This window comes from Meles meles, chromosome 5 (genome assembly GCF_922984935.1).
Source record: "Meles meles chromosome 5, mMelMel3.1 paternal haplotype, whole genome shotgun sequence".
Lineage (NCBI taxonomy): Eukaryota > Metazoa > Chordata > Mammalia > Carnivora > Mustelidae > Meles > Meles meles.
Genome location: NC_060070.1, coordinates 14785178 through 14805669, shown reverse-complemented (window position 1 = coordinate 14805669; position 20492 = coordinate 14785178). Strand labels below are relative to the sequence as shown.

Below are 20492 nucleotides of genomic sequence, written 5' to 3'. Positions count from 1 at the left end.
ATGTGCTTGTGTGACAGTATACAGAAACAGTAAAGTAGCTCAGTTTTTCAATGAAAATCCTAGGGGCTGAAGGTGTGTGCTCTGGCCTCAGCTCTCGTAGGTTTGAATCCCAACCTCACCAGTGAGTCACCAGTGAGTCATCCTGAGATCCCGGATAAAATAATTAAAAAAAACTTTGTACCTTATATTTCCTCCTTACACAATAGGATTCATCATGACACCTATTGCTTAGGATTGTTTTCTAGATTAAAGATGATAAATATCGTGTGAATAGACAAGCATATGTCTATACCTATATAGGTATCTACATATATAGGTATATGTGTTCAGAGAATGTTCGCTCACATTATTAAACCAATCCCAAAGTATGCAAGGTTATTAGCTAAAGAAAATTTTAATAGTAAGGCTAAAAACATTACATTTGCTTCATCTACAGCTGCTAAATCTATTCAAAGAGATCAAAACCACAAGGTATCAGAAACTCTGGATGTAACCTGGCGAACCCAATAGATTCGTTTGTATTTATAAAAGACACCTGATAGAGTTTTAATATATAAAGTAATTAAAATTAAAAATGATATTTGATTTAAATGGCTGATAAAAATCATACAGAATTGAAAAATTCTATGGCTTTATAAGACTTCAAACTTCCCAGTGAGTTAATAATAGGAGAGAGAATACAAAATTGGCGGTATGAGAGACAGAAACCTTTTAAGCTTTTTCCTAGTAAGAAAAAAGAAGCACAGGGGTTTACTTGCTGAAGGTTACTACCTGATGGATAGGAGTCTTCTTTCTTATTCATTGGCTAACACATTTCTATACTAACTCAGTCATTCTATAAACCCAAAATATGTACAAAGGGAACCAAAAGAACCTGTACAACTCTCTAAATGTTTCAGACAATGTATTGGTCTGCTCTGACTCTCTAAGGTGTTTGGGCTTATAGGCTTGGGCTCGTGAAACACACCTACTAAGTACTATCTGTTGGATGTCTCACTGGAGCCTCAACCTCAATTTGTCCCAAACTGAGTCCGTCATCTTCCTCAACCAACAGCCATTCCTCCAAGTTCCTGTCTCACTCCCAGGGTGTCTATCGGGCTCAGAACCGGGATATCTTCCTTTCCTTTACTCTCTACCTCTTGCATCTGTTCCCAGGGCCATCCCTATTACCTTAATTCATGTCCATATTAATACCGACATGCAGTAAATTTCTAATTGAATCCTGTGGCACAAGTCTTGCACCCTTTCAATTTTCTACACTGCTTAAAAATCTCTCTCCCTAGGAGCACGTGGGTGGGTCTGTCGGTTGAGTGGTGTTTCTTGATTTTGACTCAGGTCATGAACTCAGGGTCCTGGAATGAAGCCCTGCATCAGGCTCCATGCTCAGGGTGGAGTCTGCTAGAGGATTCTCTCTCTTCCTCTTCCTCTGCCCCTCCCCTCTCTTGCACATACATGCACGTGTGCTCGCTCTCGCTCTCTCTCTCTCTCTCTTAAATCAATCAATCTTTTAAAAAAAATGCATCTCTGTAAAGTATAGCTCCGATCATGTGACTCTTTTGCATAAAATCCTTTAAGAATTCCATGTGGCCTAGACCTTCCAGTACCTTTGTAATATGGCCCAACTTTCCTTTACAGTTGTACTTCCATTTTTCTGCTTTAAAACAGAATCTCCATACAGTCTCATACTTCATGCCATTTTCCATTATAGAAATGCTCATGTTTTGTCCCACACTCTGCTTTTCTATGTCTTACCTGCCCTTCAAGGTTCAGTTAAAAATATTACTGCCTTCAGAAAGATTTTTTTTTAAAGTATTCATCTATGAGGGAACTAACCATTTTCCACTTTAATAAAAAATTTTTCTTAGTTCTTGATATTTAAATCTTATTTATTTCATTCCCCAGAACAACCTGACCAGCATGTTGAAGAGTGGACGATCAATAAACAAGAAGTACTGATTAAATGAATAATTATAATAATTAATTGTAATAAGGGATGAAAACAGTTTTGCTTCTGAATAATGAGTACTGAGGGATTGTACGGTCAGACTGATATACCTTTGTCTGTTCCAGTTCTGAAGATAAACTTTCCAAACTGCTAAAACTCAAAAAGCGCTCATGGCTGGAACCTGTTTGAAAAAGGTATCTGACCACTGTCTCTTTGTTTGTTTCAAATCGCTCCCATTTTCTTAATGTGACCTAAATTTGAAAAAAAAAATGAACATATCATGTTATGAATTATCAACATGTATCACAAAATGCTGTTCACATTTCCATTCATGTGTTGGGCTGTCAACCTCCAGTTAACTCTGTCCCAATGTCACATACAATGCTAATGTCTCCTGTAAAAATTTCACTCTGTGTTTCAATTCACCTACAAAAAAAGAGGATATGTAGGGGCGCCTGGGTGGCTCAGCGGGTTAAAGCCTCTGCCTTCGGCTCAAGTCATGATCCCAGGGTCCTGGGATCGAGCCCCGCATCGGGCTCTCTGCTTGGCTGGGAGCCTGCTTACTCCTCTCTCTCTCTCTGCCTGCCTCTCTGCCTGCTTGTAATCTCTATCTGTCAAAAAAATAAATCTTTAAAAAAAAAAAAAGAGGATATGTAGACTAGCATTCTCGGAGTTTTCTATCCGCTATAAAGTCCTATGAATCTAAGGATATTACTTAAAATGTGGATAAAGGATAAAGGAAAAAAAGAGCCTCCCAGTCTCTTTCAAAAAAAGAAAAACTGAAAGGGAGAAAGAGAAAGGAGAGTGGGGAGTGGATAGGTGGCAAGAACTGAAAACTTTTTAAGAGTGTCAAGATCACAATAAAACATAAACATGTGGGGGCGCCTGGGTGGCTCAGTGGGTTAAAGCCTCTGCCTTTGGCTCAGGTCATGATCCCAGAGTCCTGGGATGGAGCCCCGCATCGGGCTCTCTGCTCAGCAGGGAGCCTGCTTCCTCCTCTCACTCTGCCTCCTTGTGATCTCTGTCTGTCAAATAAATAAATAAAATCTTAAAAAAAAACAAAACATAAACATGTGACTGTTTGGACCACCCAGAAGAGTGAAACGGTCCAGTGTTAATTTCCGGACTCAGACAAGTGTGCATTAACATTCTGGCTTTATCACAGATCCCTGCTCCGTGACTTTGGGTAAAGTGCTCAAACTGTTTGTTTAAGCTTCCACTCTGGCAAAATGTTCTAATTATAGCACCTATGTGCTAAGCTTGATGAGATGATTAAAAGAGATAACTCGTGTCAATACTTAGCACAGTGCTGGAGCGTCAGAGGTGGGAACCAATGCTCACTCCCATGAGGAGACGCCAGCAGTGACCTGGAGGTTAACAGGGCCCTAGACGTCCAGTCTCCCACCTGGATGCGGCGCTCCTGCTTCTCCCTGCTGTGCTCCATGTGGTCCAGGGTGCTCTCCAGCTTCCGCAGCTCCTCCTGGGCCTGGCCAGGCAGCCCGCCTTCTCCCTGCTGAGCCTGCTCCATTTGCTGCTGCACATCTCTCTTCTTTGCAGAAATCCTCTTTGTCTTTTGCTGGAGAACAGGTGGATACAAGTTACCCTGTGAGCGACTAAGCAGGATAGAAACATCTACAGTCTAATAGAGGTACAGAGAGGCACAACCTCGCTGCAGCGTGGGCCCCAACTGTCTTTTAACAGTTAATGTGAACAGGGGCGCCTGGGTGGCTCAGTTGGTTAAGTGTCCACCTTCAGCTCAGGTCATGATCTCAGGGTCTTGGGATCAAGCCCTCCTTCAGGCTCCGGGCTCAGTGGAGTCTGCTTGTCCCTCTTACTCTCCCCTTCCCCCCACCTCTGCTTATGTACGCACTCGCTTGCTCACTCTCTCAAATAAACAAACAAACAAACAAACAAATAAATAAAATCTTAAAAAAAAGTTAAATGTGAACAGTTAAAATGGCAATGGGGACTCTATGCTGGTCAAAATGGGCATTATTTAACAATATTTTATATTTTTAACGGTAAACAACATTAATTTGATATTGGTGTTCTAACTCTGCAAATTTAGGCACTTAGCATTTTATGGAATAGTCCATAAGGAATCTGACAAAAGCATTCCTTTGACATGATTTTCCTTAAAGAACTTATTTCTGCCTAAAAACATGAATTCCTAACTCTATTTTTTTTTAATATTTTTTTATTTATTTGACAGAGAGAAATCACAACTAGGCAGAGAGGCAAGCAGAGAGAGAGGAGGAAGCAGGCTCCCTGCAGAGCAGAGAGCCTGATGTGGGGCTCGATCCCAGGACTCTGGGATCATGACCTGAGCTGAAGGCAGAGGCTTTAACCCACTGAGCCACCCAGGCGCCCCTAATTTTTTTTTAAAATCATTTATTCTGTAAAAATGCTGATACTAAGAGAATTTAATTCCTGGGTATAGTCAGACCGATAAGCCTGCTGAGACACATGGGGAAAGTTATCTTTTAAAACAAACTTGTTATTGAGGTGTAATGTACAAACAATGGTAGACAGATCTCAGGTGTATACATATGAATTTACATGAAGTAAGCAGGCGTAAAACAAAGCACCTCTTCCAAGAAATGTGAAGACTTTTAAAACATTAATGTAAATATCTGTAATTACATATTTCTCTGACTTAAACTGAACCCTAACATAACTTTTAAAGAACAATGTATTTACATTAAGAACATATGTTTTTACATATTTACATAAAGAACAATGTACATTGAGAACAATGTAATGCCAAGCATTAATTTTTTGTACTCAGTCTTTTTATAATTATTAAATAAATCTGTAATGCCTAGAGGCTACGGTTTTATACATGCCTTTAATGCCACTTCCATTTAATATATTATTATATATAAAATTAGCTAGCATTTTGCTATATATTACATTAGCTAGGGTTTTGCCATTAAAATACTTGAGTCAAAAAAAAATACCTGAGTCATACTTTTACTTACATTGAGTTTGGCAAGTAAGTTTGTTAAAATTGTTTATTATCAATACATGTACCAGAATTTCTTTACTCTCAGTTCTAATCCTTCATAAAAGGCTATTATCCGGAAAGGTCTGGTACTTCATATAAGTTATCATTCTCCCAACTGAGACATATTCCAAGTTGTAAACTGAAGGGCAGGCTGTTAACATAACGGCAAGGAAGAGTGATCTCAACTATGGGGCATTTTATCGCTACGCTTTCCTTCTCTGTTATGAGAAGGACAACTGGCAAGTTTTATGAAGGTTTCGTAGCTAAATCAACTTTTTCTCTATAATATTCCTTGAACTTTTTGATGTCATCAAATCACTCAAGCTGAGAATTTACCTTACAGGCTCTTCTGAAATACCTAACATTTAAGAGAGAACAGAGGTGCCAAGATTTTTTTTTAACCATTCACATGGATTCCCCCCCGCACCCCCTTTCCCTTTGTCCTTCCTCTTGGACATACAGTCCTCGTCACCGCGCTGGCTCTGCCAGTGGTAACGAGCTTTGCGCAAGTGCCCCGGGGAACGGGCCTCCCTCCTACCTGGTGATGGAGAAGCAACTGCTGTGCTTCAAACAGGTTTTCCGTGTCCAGGATCTTCTCCGCCTGCTCCTGGACTTCTTTCGAGCCAGAAATTAAGTCTTCAAGGGAACTTTGCACTATTTCTTTGTACTGGACACAGTCCCCAAAGTTGCTTAACATCTTTTCAACCTAGATTTTCGTGAAAAAATTACAACTCATATGATGCTCATGTAATCTTAAATATTCTAAGAATATGTGCAAAGTCCATCTCAGTAACTCTGAAATATATACACGAGCTCTTTGATTTTTTTCTTATATTTTTGAGGTTTATTTAGTTATTATTAACTGCATAGCCATTTATGGGGATCGCAAGCCTCAAGGGATACAGCGCTCTGTACCCACTCAACCTGGCAGTCAAAGCAGGGTGGTGGAAATTGGGTATGTTGTATACCTTATTTCCTGGATCCCTTTAATGACAGTCCCACAACTAAAATCTAATCATAAATTTAAAAAATATGTTATAATAAAGCTGAAACCCTCCTGTTTAAGTAAGGAAAAAAATGTGGAGGGGAGAAAACAAAAAGAATGAGGAGTATCTGTTGAAAACGCACTTCCAATATTTTTACATAAAACACAAAACAGTGGCTAATTCTGTGGTTCTTTAGTGAATTCTTGTCCCTGAATTTTCTGTCTCATTTCTGCTTCCTCTATTTCAGGGTCACCAGCCTCTTTTGTTTTCAAAGTCTATTGCTCTCCCTTTTCATTAAGATCGTCATTTTCACACTGTCCTTTGCATTCCACGGAAGCCTTTTCATTTCTCCTACTCTTATCCCATCTCTTTCTTTGATCCTCTTCTCCTCTGAGTTTGTACCCGGCAACGTGAGTGTGCTACGCTCCAAACTAACAGCAAGAAGACACTATGAAAACCAGACTCCAGATCTCAGTAAATCACAGCTTTCGTTGAAAGAAGTGACTCCTCCTTACATACTGCCCGTCTAACCACGGCCTTTTCTTAGAATGGACAACTGCAAACACTTTGTGTTCAACACTAATTTAAATATTAAATGGATTATAATCAAAGTATGGACTGAAGATGTCAAATTCATCTTTTAATATAAATTCCCTACATGAACAAAATGAATGTTTCCCTTCCTCTTTCTTTGGTTTTACTAATGATTGAGTAGCATACAAGGGTATGAATATAAACTATGAACTTTGAGGTAGCTAGGGCTCAGGTTCTGAGCTCACGGTGGTGAGGTTCTAAGCTCAGCGGGAAGTCTGCTTGAGACCCTCCTTCCCCCTCTACCTCCCCCTGGAGATTGTGTGCTGTCTCTCTAAAAAAAAAAAAAAGAAAGAAAGAAAGAAAAAAGAAAAAAAATAGAGTGGATTTATTGAAAACAAAAATCTTATGTTCCTTATAAAGAGACATGCAAAAATAACATTCTTGGATAGCTTATGTTACTGGTGCAACTGTAAATGTATAGATTCCTTGATTTTTCTTTCTGCTGCTTCCTTATTGTTGTATATAAATGTAACAGATTTCTCTACCTCAATTTTGTATCCTGCGATGTTACTGAGTCACTATATTGTACTCCTGAAACTAACATTACACTGTATGTTGACTAACTCAAATTCAAATAAAAACTTAAAAAACTATAAAACAACCAAAAAAGGTAGACAGGTGTGCTAAGAATTATTGTCTGTATTTGTTAGGGGCAGATTCTTGCTACAAGTCCCATGGGCAGTGTCATGAGAGTACTTGGAAGATAAAGTAAATAAACAGCCTTCGTAAGGTCTTAGGGAGACTAGGAATTTCTCATTTTAAAGGCTGACAAAGTGTTTTATGTGTGTGGGGGTGGAACAAAATATAAACTCATCTATCAGTGTGACTAAAACTATTTGTTAAGTCTTGGATCAAAGCTCCCCTGATGCATATTTACTTTTTAAAGCTGTAATTCTTACTTTTCTCCTCACCTTCTTGATCAAAGAAAGAGCAGAGAAGAATAATGTCAGAATTTTACTTAAAGTATGGTAGTGGCTATGCTTCCTGGACTAGTGCTGTGAAAGATGGATATGGAAGGACTGAGATAACTCACATTCCAAAATTTGATTAATCCTACCACTATTTTCATTTTGTCAATGAAATGTTGAAATTTTGAAATTCATTTTGAAATTTTCAAAATGAAATTTTGAAATTCATTTTGAAATTTTCAAAATGAAATTTTGTCAAGAACTGTTAAGAAAAATGATATATAATATCAAAATTCACAAATAAAACTAAAATCACATGCAGGTTAGAGTATTTCTGACTTTTTAGAGTATTTCACTGCTAGGTCATAAGCCGATATACATGCATTCAAAATATAAAAGGTTAATTGACCAAATTGTTAGATTAGGGAATTCTCCAGAATCAAGGAACTTTAAGTCACCTAGGTGATCATTTTTCTATGCAAATTCATAAATGACTTCAAGAAATAACTGTAGCTATCGCTTCAACTTTCCATTCTTAGTTACCTTCCCATGCACAGACTCATTAGACATGCCTGACAACCTGGTCGGTAAAAATGTTCTCCCCAAGGGTAGAAGAGGCCTACTAGAAATGAAGTAAATAGGTTTGTCTATTTTAATCCAAACAGGAATATAAACACTGAAATATATATCAAGAAGTTTCAAATGGGTAAGTCTTGCATAAAATAGATCTTACTGGTCTGTGAACGTTGAATATTTTATTATTACCAGAGTTAAACTGTATTTTATTTTTATATCAGAGTTATTTACTTTATTATTATGAGTTAAACTGTAACTCTGGGTTCATTTGACTCCCAAGCCTAGGTTCTTAACCTCCACAATATACCTTCAACTGACCATGAAACAATGCTTTTAGTAAGAATAAAAAGTGTAGGTCTGGTAAGCTTCATACTTTAAATACAGGTTGTTACTCTGAACTAAAATATCTGATAATGGCACACACCATAGTTCAAATATCTTCCCCACCAATCTTCATGTGAATAAGTATCTTAACTATTGTGTTTGAACTCTACTTCCTTTATATAATTACACTGTAATCACCACCAAAAGCAAAGAACCCTCCAGACTCCTCACCCAAAACTATCTAGTTAGTGTGTCAGCAAATGAGCTACCTCCGACAGCAAAGCCGCGAGAGCCTTGAAAGAACCAGATAATTTTGCCAGCTCGTCTCCTTGCTTTTGGGCTTCATTCTCAGAAGAAACTTCAATTAAAATCTTAAGCCTGGACTTCAGCCAGTTGAGAGTCTCGCCCTTTGTGGTAACGCCATTCCGGATCTCCTGGAATGAAGAGAATGCATTGTGAATCCAGAATGGACTCCGACTACGAAAGTTCATACGGTGGAGGCAGGAGAGCCCTTCACTCACCCAGTAGAGTGCCTGCTTATTTTTTTTTTTTAATTTAATTAATTAATTTATTTTTATTTGCTTATTTACAGCATAACAGTGTTCATTGTTTTGGCATCACACCCAGTGCCTGCTTATTTTGATTTTGTTCACATCTTTAACAAAAGTTCACAAGTGCTAGAAAAAAATATGACCCAATGCCAATACTTGATATGTAAAATCAATGCTCTGTATCAAAAAGTTAACTAGATGGTTAGCTGATAATTAGATGGTTAGGTATTTACAGATATTCCCTTGAACACAAATAAAGATGCCTCTAAAAGTTCTGTAGAAGAAAATGAGATACCCAAATTGGGAACTATAACACATATTATTTTCTGTTAGTTGGTAGGAACATTGTATTTTTAGAAAAAAAAAAAAAGGCTGAAAGAATCCCTTTTTTAGTGAGCAGATTTCTTTTTATTTGAAGAGTTTAGTTGTTGAATACTATTATGGATGCCCTAAAAATTGATCTTAAATTTATGAACTTATATTTTAAGCCTCGCTTTTGTTAGCTTGGAAGTCAATAACCCACTTAGTAAGATGTGCAAAAAGGAGCACAACTCCAGTCCGGGAAGGGAGGGCCTAATGACCAGGACAATGCTGGAAAGACTCTGGGGCCTCAGCCCTTGTGAGGTCTGGGAACCATGGGAATGCTGATTGGGACAACCTCTTCCTCCTGCACAGCTCTGGGAAGCACGAGGAAACCATGCAAGCTGCTACAGAGGACCATACAGGGTAAATGCACACCCACAGAAAATGACCACTTCCAGAACCAAGTGGTTTCTTCATTTGAAGCTGCACATTTTTTTTTAATATAACAGCAACCAATAGCCAATAATAGTATCCTTCTACAGGTATAACATGATATTATTGAGCATCTCTAGTATTTAATGGTATTATAAATTTAAGAGAAAAACATGAAACTCAGAGGATAGGAATAGAAAGGAAATATATCCTCATTAACAGCAGCTATGTGACTTACAAGAGTTCAAAATGCTGAAAGATAAGGATTTTCACATTGGCGTGTGTCTACAAAACAGAGCAGAGCCACACTAAGAATGAGAGGGTTGCTGTACGTCATTCACAGAACGTGAACTGGGTTCGGGCTTGGGGTTCTGTCATCTGGCTCGGTTTATGAGGCTGTGCCCATGCTCACAGAGCTGATCAATCCAGACTGACTGGGACATATAAATGAAACTTAGAGACCTTGCCCGATTCTGTGATCTGGCTTTTGAATGGCTGAAAATGTATAAAAGCCTCCAGTGTTCTTGTTTTCCATGACAATTCTTAAACCTCTGCTGCGTTGTACGCCCATGCATGCAATTTTCTTCTCAGGATTTTTCATTAGTTAAAGATGTATGAGAGGTATGACTAGCAGGACTAAATCTCAAAGCTAATAATGATTCAGTGGGGAAGTCCCCTATTCTTCTCCACAGTAACATGAGGAGACTTATTCTTAGGATTGTTTTCAGCAATTTATTTTTTTTTTTACAGATAGTAAAGAATACATCAGTTAGTCAGACTGTCTACCATTAATTTTTTTATTATGAAAAATATGGCCCAGAACTAACCTCTACAGCACGTTTAACCTCTCCGTGGTTGGCAGTATCGAAGGGTTTACTCTTAAACCCTTTCAACTGTGTCTCCTTTGCAGATATCCAAGATGAGAACTCAGAAATTCTGAAAGATCAAAAGTATTCTCTTATTAAAGGGAGACAATATCTCAGTGGATAAAATACATTTTCTATTTGGAATTTATTCATGGAAATTTAACAATCAACTGATTAGCAAGTCAATGAACACATTTTCTGGAAACTGTCCCTTTACCATGAAGCTCAGGGCAGGAGTGGCTCCCCTGAGCTGCTACTTGGAGGAAAGAGAAAGCAAAGCAGATGGAGTTAAGGAAAAAGGTGTGTTCCTGGGGCCTGAGCACCTGGGAGTATGGAAGGCACCACCTGAGGTCTGGCCTCATCTATCCCACCCCACCCCCCCGCCCCCACCAGACTGAGACAGAACCCAGAGGCAGACGTTGCCCTCTGGGGATATGAGGATATCAGGGAGAAAGGAACTGCCAAACATGCTTCAGAGAGAGAACATCTGGGCCCCTTGGAAAGGAAGGGTTTGACCCTGTTTCTGACTGAAACCCATTCTTTTTTTATTAAATGAAGCATTTTTATATAAGAGCACAGGCAAGGTCACACAATCTGATCTTCTTTATTGCTTCAGAGGAAACACATGTCACTTCTTGTTGTGCAATGATCTCTGAATTCACAAGTATTGGGCCAGACCATGTCCATCTCTGTTCCCCAACTACCTGCTAGTGTAGTCCTTCCACTTGTCTGGGTCTTCCACGAGCTTCTTGTAGGCGGCATCAATGGCAGCTCTGAGCTCTCTGAGAGTCGCATGACAGGTTTCAGGTGTGTTTCTTACCGGGTCCCGGACTGGGAGTTTCAGACACAGTTCTTCAATAAGCTGTAGCCTTTTCTCACAAAGATGATGAGGACCTTTGTCACTGAAGAAAATCTAATGAGCAAAAACCGTTGATATAAGGCCTGTGAGAATCCATACAATACTTCCATATTTTCACAGATGATTCCCCTTTAGTCTACTAGTATACAGTAATTAAGCTATTTAGTGTTTGCAGACCCAAACCAAAGTATCAGGTATAAATCTTTTAGGTAACGATGTGACTTTGCATGCCGGCACTTGGGGTGTGTCAGACGTACCCTGTGTTCTTTAATGATCTTTTCACTGCCTTCCTGGGGCACCAGCTTGGTCTCCCGATCCAGTTCAGTTCTGCATTCTTCTACGGAAGCTAAGAACCTATTCTTCTCCACACCAATCTTCAGATGAAGCAAGTGATATGGGGCTTCTCCTTGAAGATCCTACATTCCATAGGAAGATTCAAAAAATATGATGCCAGTCCAATCATACACATTTTCAACTGGAGTGACAAAAACCCAAAAATATTCCCCTTGGGGCCAATGTGATTTAATCACTAGCGACTGCACATGGCTGCTGTGATTTGTACTTTTCCAAAGACTGGGACCACAATGAATTCTTTCAACCTGCACGGTCGGATTTTCCACAGTAATTATTCTATTTAATTTTTACTATAGCCCCACACAGTATTACTATTTCTATTTTACACGTTAGACCATGAGGCTCCGGGGTAAGTGGAAAAGCTAGATTTGAATCTAAATGTACACCATGCACTGATTCCACATACCCTCTCCCCGGCGTATGTACTTTTTAATTTTGTCAACGACTTGTGAGGTAGGAAGAACATGTGTATACTCACTGCACAAAGGGCAAAGAGAAAACTTTATTAGTAAAGAAGCCAGGATCAAACCCCCCACACTTTTGACCACCTGCCTTGTCCTTCTTCCTTAGAGCATTCCTTGAGAAAACAAGCCAGCCTCATCACACATGAAATGTTTTATGTTCTTTTTTGATATAAGCATAAACTATATCATTATCTTCAGTCCTACAATTAATTAATTTCAGTTGGCTTGTATCCTATGGCATTTAAAAGGTTACTTTTAAAATAAAATACTAAGATAACTGATGAGAAAATGACTGGGAGCTCTGGAAAGAGTAGAACAGATGATGTCCTAAAGAGCTTAATGTTTGTGTGTATACGTAATGTAACGTGTGTATGTTAAATAAGTACAGTTTTCCATTAGAATCTCCATTCCATAATACATTTATGATATGTTAGGCTTTAAAGACATCTTAAAAAGCTTGGGTTTCTTTAAGAATCTTTTTTTAATTTTCAAATTTAGCAAGTAAACAAAATATGTCCTTAACTGTGTTTTTTCTGTGCTTGGAGTTGATTTTTTAGCCTATGTTACTGAGATGAAAAAAAAAAAAAATCAAGAGCTGCTGGAGATTATTTCAGCTGCCTATCTTCCAGAGCCTGTGAGCACTTCACATAATTGCACACGAAGTTCACCACTTGCTATTCCCTTGTGATGGCACTCATTAATCTGCTGCTGGGGCAGGCTTCCTCCAGCCTGGCTAGAGGAAGACAGCCTTGGGTGGGTCTCCATTACAATGCAGCTCTCCCCTGGCATGCAGCTTCCAGAGTCGGCTTCCTTGTGACAAGCCCAATGTGGGGCCCTCAAGTTAGACAAGTCAAGTGAATCCCTACATCCCCCACTCACGTGCCCTCCTACTGTCTCTCTTCCAGGGGCTGGCTATTTCCTCTTCCCACCCATCCCCAGATCTCTGCTGCTTCTTTTAAAATCCTAGCTCACTATGTCTGTATTTACCCCCAAAGATACAGAGATGTAATGAAAAGAAGGAGCACAAGCACCCCAATGTTTACAGCAGCAATGTCCACAATAGCCAAACTGTGGAAGGAACCAAGATGCCCTTCAACAGATGAATGGATAAAGAAGATATGGTCCGTATACACAAGAGAATATTATTCAGACATCAGAAACGATGAATACCCATTGTTTGCATCAACATGGATGGAACTGGAGGGGATTATGTTAAGTGAAGTAAGTTAAACAGAGAAAGACAATTATCATGTGGTTTCACTCATATATGGAACATAAGCAATAGCACAGAGGACCAGGGAAGGGAGGGAAATCCAAAGGGAGGAGAAATCAGAGAGGGAGATGAACCATGAGAAACTACAGAACCCAAGAAACAATCTGGGGGTTTCAAAGGGAAGGAGGGTGTGGGTAGGGGGTAATGGGTACAGAGGAGGGCACGTGCTATGATGAGCACTGGGCGTTATACTTAACTAATGAATCACTGAACACTGCAACAAGGACTAATTATGTACTATACAGTGGCTAACTGGCCATAATAAAAAAAATAAAAATAAATAAAATCCTAGCTCACAACTAGTTACGTGATTCATTCCTTTCTACTCTCCAAGTGGGGCCACTTCTCTCTTCCAAAGCTTTCATAAGTATTACCTATATCTTGGGGGACTTATTATATATTATACTTTCATTATCTGCAACTAATTATCTCCTGCTGGAGATAACTAACTCCTACTGGAGATAATTAACTCTAAGCCCTTTGGAGAAATTGATTGTGCTTTTGTGTTTGTCCTTAAACAATAAATGTTCCTATTTATATTTTTTAGATCATAATAATCTAAACCAGATGGTAAAATCCTTAAAAGCAACAAAATGTTAGTATACCTTAGTATAATATATATACTATACTATACTATATATACTATAAGGTACACTAACATTTTGTTGCTTTTAAGGATTTTACCATCTGGTTTAGATTATTATGATCTAAAAAATATACTTATATATATACTTATATATATAGTATATACTTAGTATATAAAATGTTAGTATACCTTAGATGAGAAGAGTTTACCAAATATTACTGAGTGAGTAAAATGCCCTTGCCATTCTTATCCCCAAAAATACTCAGGAAAAGAGAGCACTACGGAGTAATATGAGAAAATCAATGCTATTAACAAATAAGAAAAACAGAATCCTATCATGTTTTTTCATTGTTTTATTCAAGTTCAGTTTTCTTAAATGGGAGGAGCAGCTGGGGTGATTTTCCATGAGTTTCTATATTTCTCTTCAATTGAACCTTAACCCTTTCATGCTCTCTCCCATCACGTGTGACACCTACTTATGCGTGTGTCCCATCATGTCCTGACTCACCTTCCACTGTTTATGGAGCTTTCTCACGGCTTCCTGCAGACCCTGCTGCTCCTGCTCAGGGAGGATGTCGGTGAGCTCGTCGCAAGCTTTCAGGAAAGCATTGAGCACTCTCTGATCCAGCTGACTGAAAAACTCCTGGCATGGAGAGGAGGAAGTGGGTAAGAGTGTCGGGCAGAATAAAAGGCAGCATCAGACACTACACAGTGAAGCAGTCGTGCCTCTACACAAGCCCCTCAGCCAGCTACTGCCCTCTTCAAACCTTCCTGGCAACTACTCTTTTTTTTTTTTTTTTCAGGAATGAACTATAATTATCTATAGTTATGAGTCAGAAGGCACCACATCAGAAATTCAACTAGTGCTTTTCATTTTTTTAGAAAAAAAAATCTTTGCAGTTTTCAAATTTGGTAGACTATTCTGGAAGGCCAAGGGGTCTAAAACCTTGATTTCATAGGAAGAGAGTTTTCATTTCCTCTTTGGTAAAGTCAGAAGAGCAGAACAGAAGCCAGCGTTTAGCCTCACAATTCCTCATACCTTAATTTAATGTGTTTCAGGCCCTGCTGATTCATTATGAGCCATTTCTACAGACAAGTACAACATGACCCCACATGCTGTGGACAGAACTGTGCCCTCCCACTATCTGCCCAAATTTATATATTGAATCCATAACCCCCCGATGTGATGATATTTGGAGATGAAGCCATTGGGGTAATTAGGTTAGAGGAAGTCATGAGAGTGGGACCCTTATGATGGAATCAGTGCCCTTATAACAAGAGACATCAAAGGTCTTGTTCTGTATGTATCTCTGCCTTATGAGAGCACAGCGAGAAGGTGACCATCCACAAGCCAGGAAGAGAGTCCTCGCCAAACCCAGCCATGCTAGTACTCTGATCTCAGATCTACATTCTCCAGAACTGTGAGAAAATAAATGCCTGATGCTTAAGCCACCTAATCTGTGTGTATTTTAATGGCAGGTCCAACAGACCCATATAACACATGTGTACCTATGTGCATGACCCAGTATCAACTGAAGGAGACGCGGAGTGGCCACAGACATCAACCCGAACTTCAGTCAGCTACCGCACGAATATATTGCAGTTATCATATGACAGCGTGGTTTATACCAGCACCCCCTGGAATTTCAGGAAACGTAGCTCAAAATACATGATCTCAGAGGGCCCCTAATCTCTACAGAGCATTTAGGAGATTGCTAACATGTTCAACACCCATATGTTTGAAACGAGTGTGATTAACAGGAAGATGACTTCACAACAGGACAAGTTATGGATCAGCTACCAGGCTTCAAGGGACGTGGTACTCACACTTTGATACGGCAGATTCATGAAATGAGCACAAAGACTTAGCCATCCACCTAAAATGATCTCTTAAAAAGAATATGTTGGTTATACAAGAATTTCTCAGCTAAATAATTCAGGAGAGCCTCATTATATATCCAGTAACTTTCTACCACTTCAGGGGCTTTGGAATGGCCAATTATAATGCAGCTCATCAATTGCTCTTAAAGGCTTTTTTTGGGTTTTTTTGCTGCTGCCATGTCTTTGGTCTAGTAACCTAAAATGTCTCTGCCTTCCTAACTCAACTTTTCTTCCCTCCTGCCTCAAAAACTTAATACTAGAACAGAGTGTTTTTTGTGTGTTTTTTTTTAAATTTCTCACTCAAGACCACTTGTCTGTGTCCTCAGGTCAAGTGCCCCAGGAGGGACAAACTCACCGTGTGTCTCTTCAGGAGGTCCTCCGGGTTTCCCGTTTCCTCCAGACCCTCCTGTGCCATCCGCAGCACCTTCTCCAGCTCCGCTCGAGACTCCTCAAATTTCTTCATCAAGCGACTATTGGTTTCCACATGTTTCTTCCAGTCTCCAATTTTCTTCACCATATTCTTGATTGAAAAGAATAATGCCAACGTGATGCTGCTTTCTCATTACTGAAAGCACCATTTTGTTAAAGAGTATTGTCTCTTTAAAAAAAAAAAAACACTTGGAAGGAATACATTTCACTATTATGAGAGTAACCAACTTCTTCTGACATTAATGAATATTAGCAAAAGAAGAAGTAAATGATTGCTTCCAAACTTCAGCAGGAGAGGCATTTAGCAAGAGGGAAAGCATGAAACATGATGACGACATGTTCTCTGTATCAGGTCTCCATAGCAGGGAGCAGGCTTACCTGGAAAGCACCATGGACATCTGCAATCTGTCTGTGCAGCTTTGTCTGATCAAAATGCTTTAGCACACTGCTCAAGGTCACGAATTTTTGAACATTTTGACTGCCTTTCTCAATTTGTGTCATGGTTTTCTTACAGCTTTCTTGACAAGCTAACAGCTCCTACAGGGAAACGAAGCCCACAACAATAGTATAACAGGGTGAGAAAGAGGAGGAAAGAGAATAACCATTACAAAACAATAAGAACAACATTAAATAGCTTTTAGGCTTTTAGTCAGCTGTAAGTAAAACCAAAAGTACAGGGAAGTGCTTCTTTTCATTGAGAAGAGCTGAATTTTAAGCAATCACTAAAGTCAGTGCTTTTTATATAAGGCATTTAAATGTCACATTGAGTTTTTTTGAGTTTTTTAAAAATTTCATGCCAGTGTTATTAACACTAAGAAACCGAAAGGCCATCAAAATTGTTATTTGCCTGCAATGTGTCCAACTCACAGGCCTATGATTTAATGAGAGAACAATCACAAAATCAATCAACGTATTAGGTTTTAATCTGACTAAATAAATTTAATGCCAGGGCACATACTTCACTGAGAGAGCTGCGCAAATTACGTGTTCTTTGTGTATCCCCAAACGCACAACATTTGAATTCCTAAGGTCCATCAGCTGTTAACCTCGCTAACAAAATGGTGGACCCCATATCCTAACCACAAAAGGCAGGTGGGTGTGGGAGGACCGGCAGTTGTCCCACGTTCGCAGGATGAGAAACCACGGTGACCCATGCCTTTCCACCTCTGCTTAGTAACCTGGCATCATAGTGATTTCTGCAACTGGCAGGAAGGAAATCATCCAGCCCAACCCAAGACCAACAGTCATTTTCTAACTTGAAGCCACACTATCTGCATTTCGACATCCTCAACAGCTTTGGAAAAGTATTTCAAACTGCTCATTTGGATACCAGTTTGGGTAACCTAGAGGCAAGTACTAAGACCAAGGTTTTCTTTGTTTGTTTTGGCAAAGTGAAGGACATATTTTTCCTTTTGAAGATTTAGGACACAAAAGAGTAATAAATATTATCAATACTATCATTACTAAAATATCAAATTATTTTAATTGCGGAAGGATCCTTTTTTTTTTTTAAGATTTTATTTATTTACTTGACAGGGAGAGATCACAAGTAGCAGAGAGGCAGGCAGAGAGAGAGAGAGGGAAGCAGGCTCCCTGCTGAGCAGAGAGCCTGATGCGGACCTCGATCCCAGGACCCTGAGATCATGACCTGAGCTGAAGGCAGTGGCTTAACCCACTGAGCCACCCAGATGCCCCGCGGAAGGATCCTTTGATGGCAATTTTTTAATTAACATATAATGTGTTATTTGTTTCAGGGGCATAGGTTTGCGATTCCTCAGTCTTACACAATTCACTGCACTTACCTCTTTGATGGCAATTTACAGCAATTTGAGAATACAAGAAATGGCACTGTGACTCAAAGTGAAAGACAATCTTTATCTAATATGACGAGAACCCACTAGAATAGGGTTTGGTGGTATAAGCATTATGGCTTTACTATGAACAATAATAAGATAATAATAAAAAATAATAATAATTGCTACCAGTTATAGAGCACATACTACGTGCCACTATGTGTAGTTACATTGTGGAATATATACTGTAATCTCCACAATAAGCTCTCAACTAAAGAGAGGAAATATAAGCTAATCAAGGCTTTGTAATTGGTTGTATCAGATCTAAGATCTGAATACTTGTCTGACTCATTTCAGATACTCTCTGCCCTTTCTGCTAAGTGATGCTGCCCTTCCTCCAGGAATCTGTTTCAGTGAATGCGTGGTAAACCGTTTGCCCATTAAATTTCACACTCCTCTGACAGATAGGGTCATTTATAATAAGCCAACTAAATAAGTCAATTAACTGCAAGAGTGTAAAGCTGTTCTGCGTAGAGATCTACTTACTAAAAATGAGACATAAAGAAAAAGGATTATCATTCAACACACATTTCCAGAATTTTGTGACTGTATAATCAGACTTAATCTTAGATGCAAAGAAAAGATCTCATGAGACACAGATTACAGACACTAGATAGAAATGGAATGCAACTATTTGCTTTTATATATATCTAAATATCTAAATTTAAAATTTACTTATAAAAAGTTAACTCTATATAAATTTAATAGATAGATAAAACTTCTGTTCTATTGTTAGTGGAAAGGGGTTTCATCTTTGGACAGATGTATATTTTTGTTTTGAGATGCCAGTGCTATTCTATCTTTTTTTTTTTTTAAGATTTTATTTATTTATTTGACAGACAGAGATCACAAGTAGGCAGAGAGGCAGGAAGAGAGAGAGAGGAGGAAGCAGGTTCCCCACTGAGCAGAGTGCCCGATGTGGGGCTCAATCCCAGGACTCTGTGATCATGACCCGAGCCGAAGGCAGAGGCTCAACCCACTGAGCCACCCAGGCGCCCCCTATTCTATTTTTTAGGAAGATTTTATTTATTTATTTGAGAGAGAGAGAGTACATAGGCAGGGGTGGGGGGGCAGAGTGAGAGTGAGAAGCCAACTTCCCGCTGAGCAGGGAGCCCAGTGATGTGGGACTCAGTCATAGGACCTTGGAATCATGCCCTGAGCCAAAGGCATGATTAATATAACTGACTGAGCCATCAGCCACCCAGGGATGCTATTCTAGAAAAATGTTTGCTGTCCTAACTGAATTTCTACCACTATAAGCACCACCTCAGTCTTACTACACACGCGGTAAAATAACTTTGTCTCCTCAAGGGGATTTCTCCTTACCTGTTGTTTCTGTTTAAAAAGAGCACTAGATTGTGCCTCATGCTCAAGAACTGTTAAGATTTCATTGATTTTCCCAAGTGAGTCATAAAAGAATGTCATCTGCTTTTCTAATTCTTCCAATGGGATCAACAGCTGCCGAGACTCATAAAGGAGTGGAGAGTGACATTCTTTGACCTTTAAAAATACAAAGACAAAAATTCTATTAAAGGCAACTAATAACCACAAACTCAGGGCACTGTTCACAGTTCTGAGGAACATTGTCTTGGTGCTTACAGATCTCCAAAGACACTTATTGAATGATATTTCTTATGTATTGTTACATTTTCATATAAAAAAACAATACCACTATATCACTGAGACAAATAAATGCTAGAGTTTCCCCATGAAGATTCCTCTAAACTGTCCATCTGGATAGCATTTTCCCATCTAAACGATGCTGTTGGTGAGCCAGATGGCATCGAATTCCACCTCATAAACTATGCAGCTCGTCTTCACTTTGGCCTCAGAATTTGACCGGAGACCGTGAATTACATTATCTAGACTGACCTTCCAACTTTATTTTCCAGGTCTCCACTACTTGAATCCTTAACTCTAGACAAACCTGTAACTTTGCTGACTCATTCTTCCCAGGCAGACCTTCTGCTTTTCCACCTCCCCCAGCTCCATGCTTCGCTACTCTCTGCGCATCATCTAACTCATCCCAAGCGCACAAGTCGTGTACCAACTTATTTACAAGGTCCACACACCAGGGGATATCTCTCTAGTCTGAAATGACTCAGCCCTCTTGTTACTTGTCTTTGAAAAAATTCTTATTGCTTCATGCACTTGCATTCTTTAATCTTAATACTGAGGCTAGACAGTCCTGAGGATCAAGAGATCCATTAAGTTTCTGCCTTATCACCTTTATGTTAGAATCCAGGACCAGGTCATTCTCCAAGAACTCCCTGTTCCCATTTATTTTACTTAGAATTGCTC

At 39.2% G+C, this 20492-nt stretch overlaps 1 protein-coding gene across 12 annotated transcripts in view; it reads right to left on the bottom strand.

Moving 5' to 3' along the window:
* Nucleotides 1-20492, bottom strand: part of SYNE1 (spectrin repeat containing nuclear envelope protein 1) — a 469526-nt gene that overhangs the window by 286342 nt on the left and 162692 nt on the right. For all 12 annotated transcript variants that reach the window (XM_046005238.1, XM_046005239.1, XM_046005240.1 and 9 more), the window contains 11 exons: nucleotides 19518-19691; nucleotides 16717-16875; nucleotides 16265-16429; nucleotides 14537-14671; nucleotides 11609-11767; nucleotides 11197-11405; nucleotides 10454-10562; nucleotides 8610-8774; nucleotides 5491-5658; nucleotides 3351-3521; nucleotides 2056-2196 (listed from right to left, as the gene is read on the bottom strand). In XM_046005238.1, coding sequence (XP_045861194.1) covers nucleotides 2056-2196; nucleotides 3351-3521; nucleotides 5491-5658; nucleotides 8610-8774; nucleotides 10454-10562; nucleotides 11197-11405; nucleotides 11609-11767; nucleotides 14537-14671; nucleotides 16265-16429; nucleotides 16717-16875; nucleotides 19518-19691 — 1755 coding nt within the window. The remainder of the gene's footprint in view (nucleotides 1-2055; nucleotides 2197-3350; nucleotides 3522-5490; nucleotides 5659-8609; nucleotides 8775-10453; nucleotides 10563-11196; nucleotides 11406-11608; nucleotides 11768-14536; nucleotides 14672-16264; nucleotides 16430-16716; nucleotides 16876-19517; nucleotides 19692-20492) is intronic.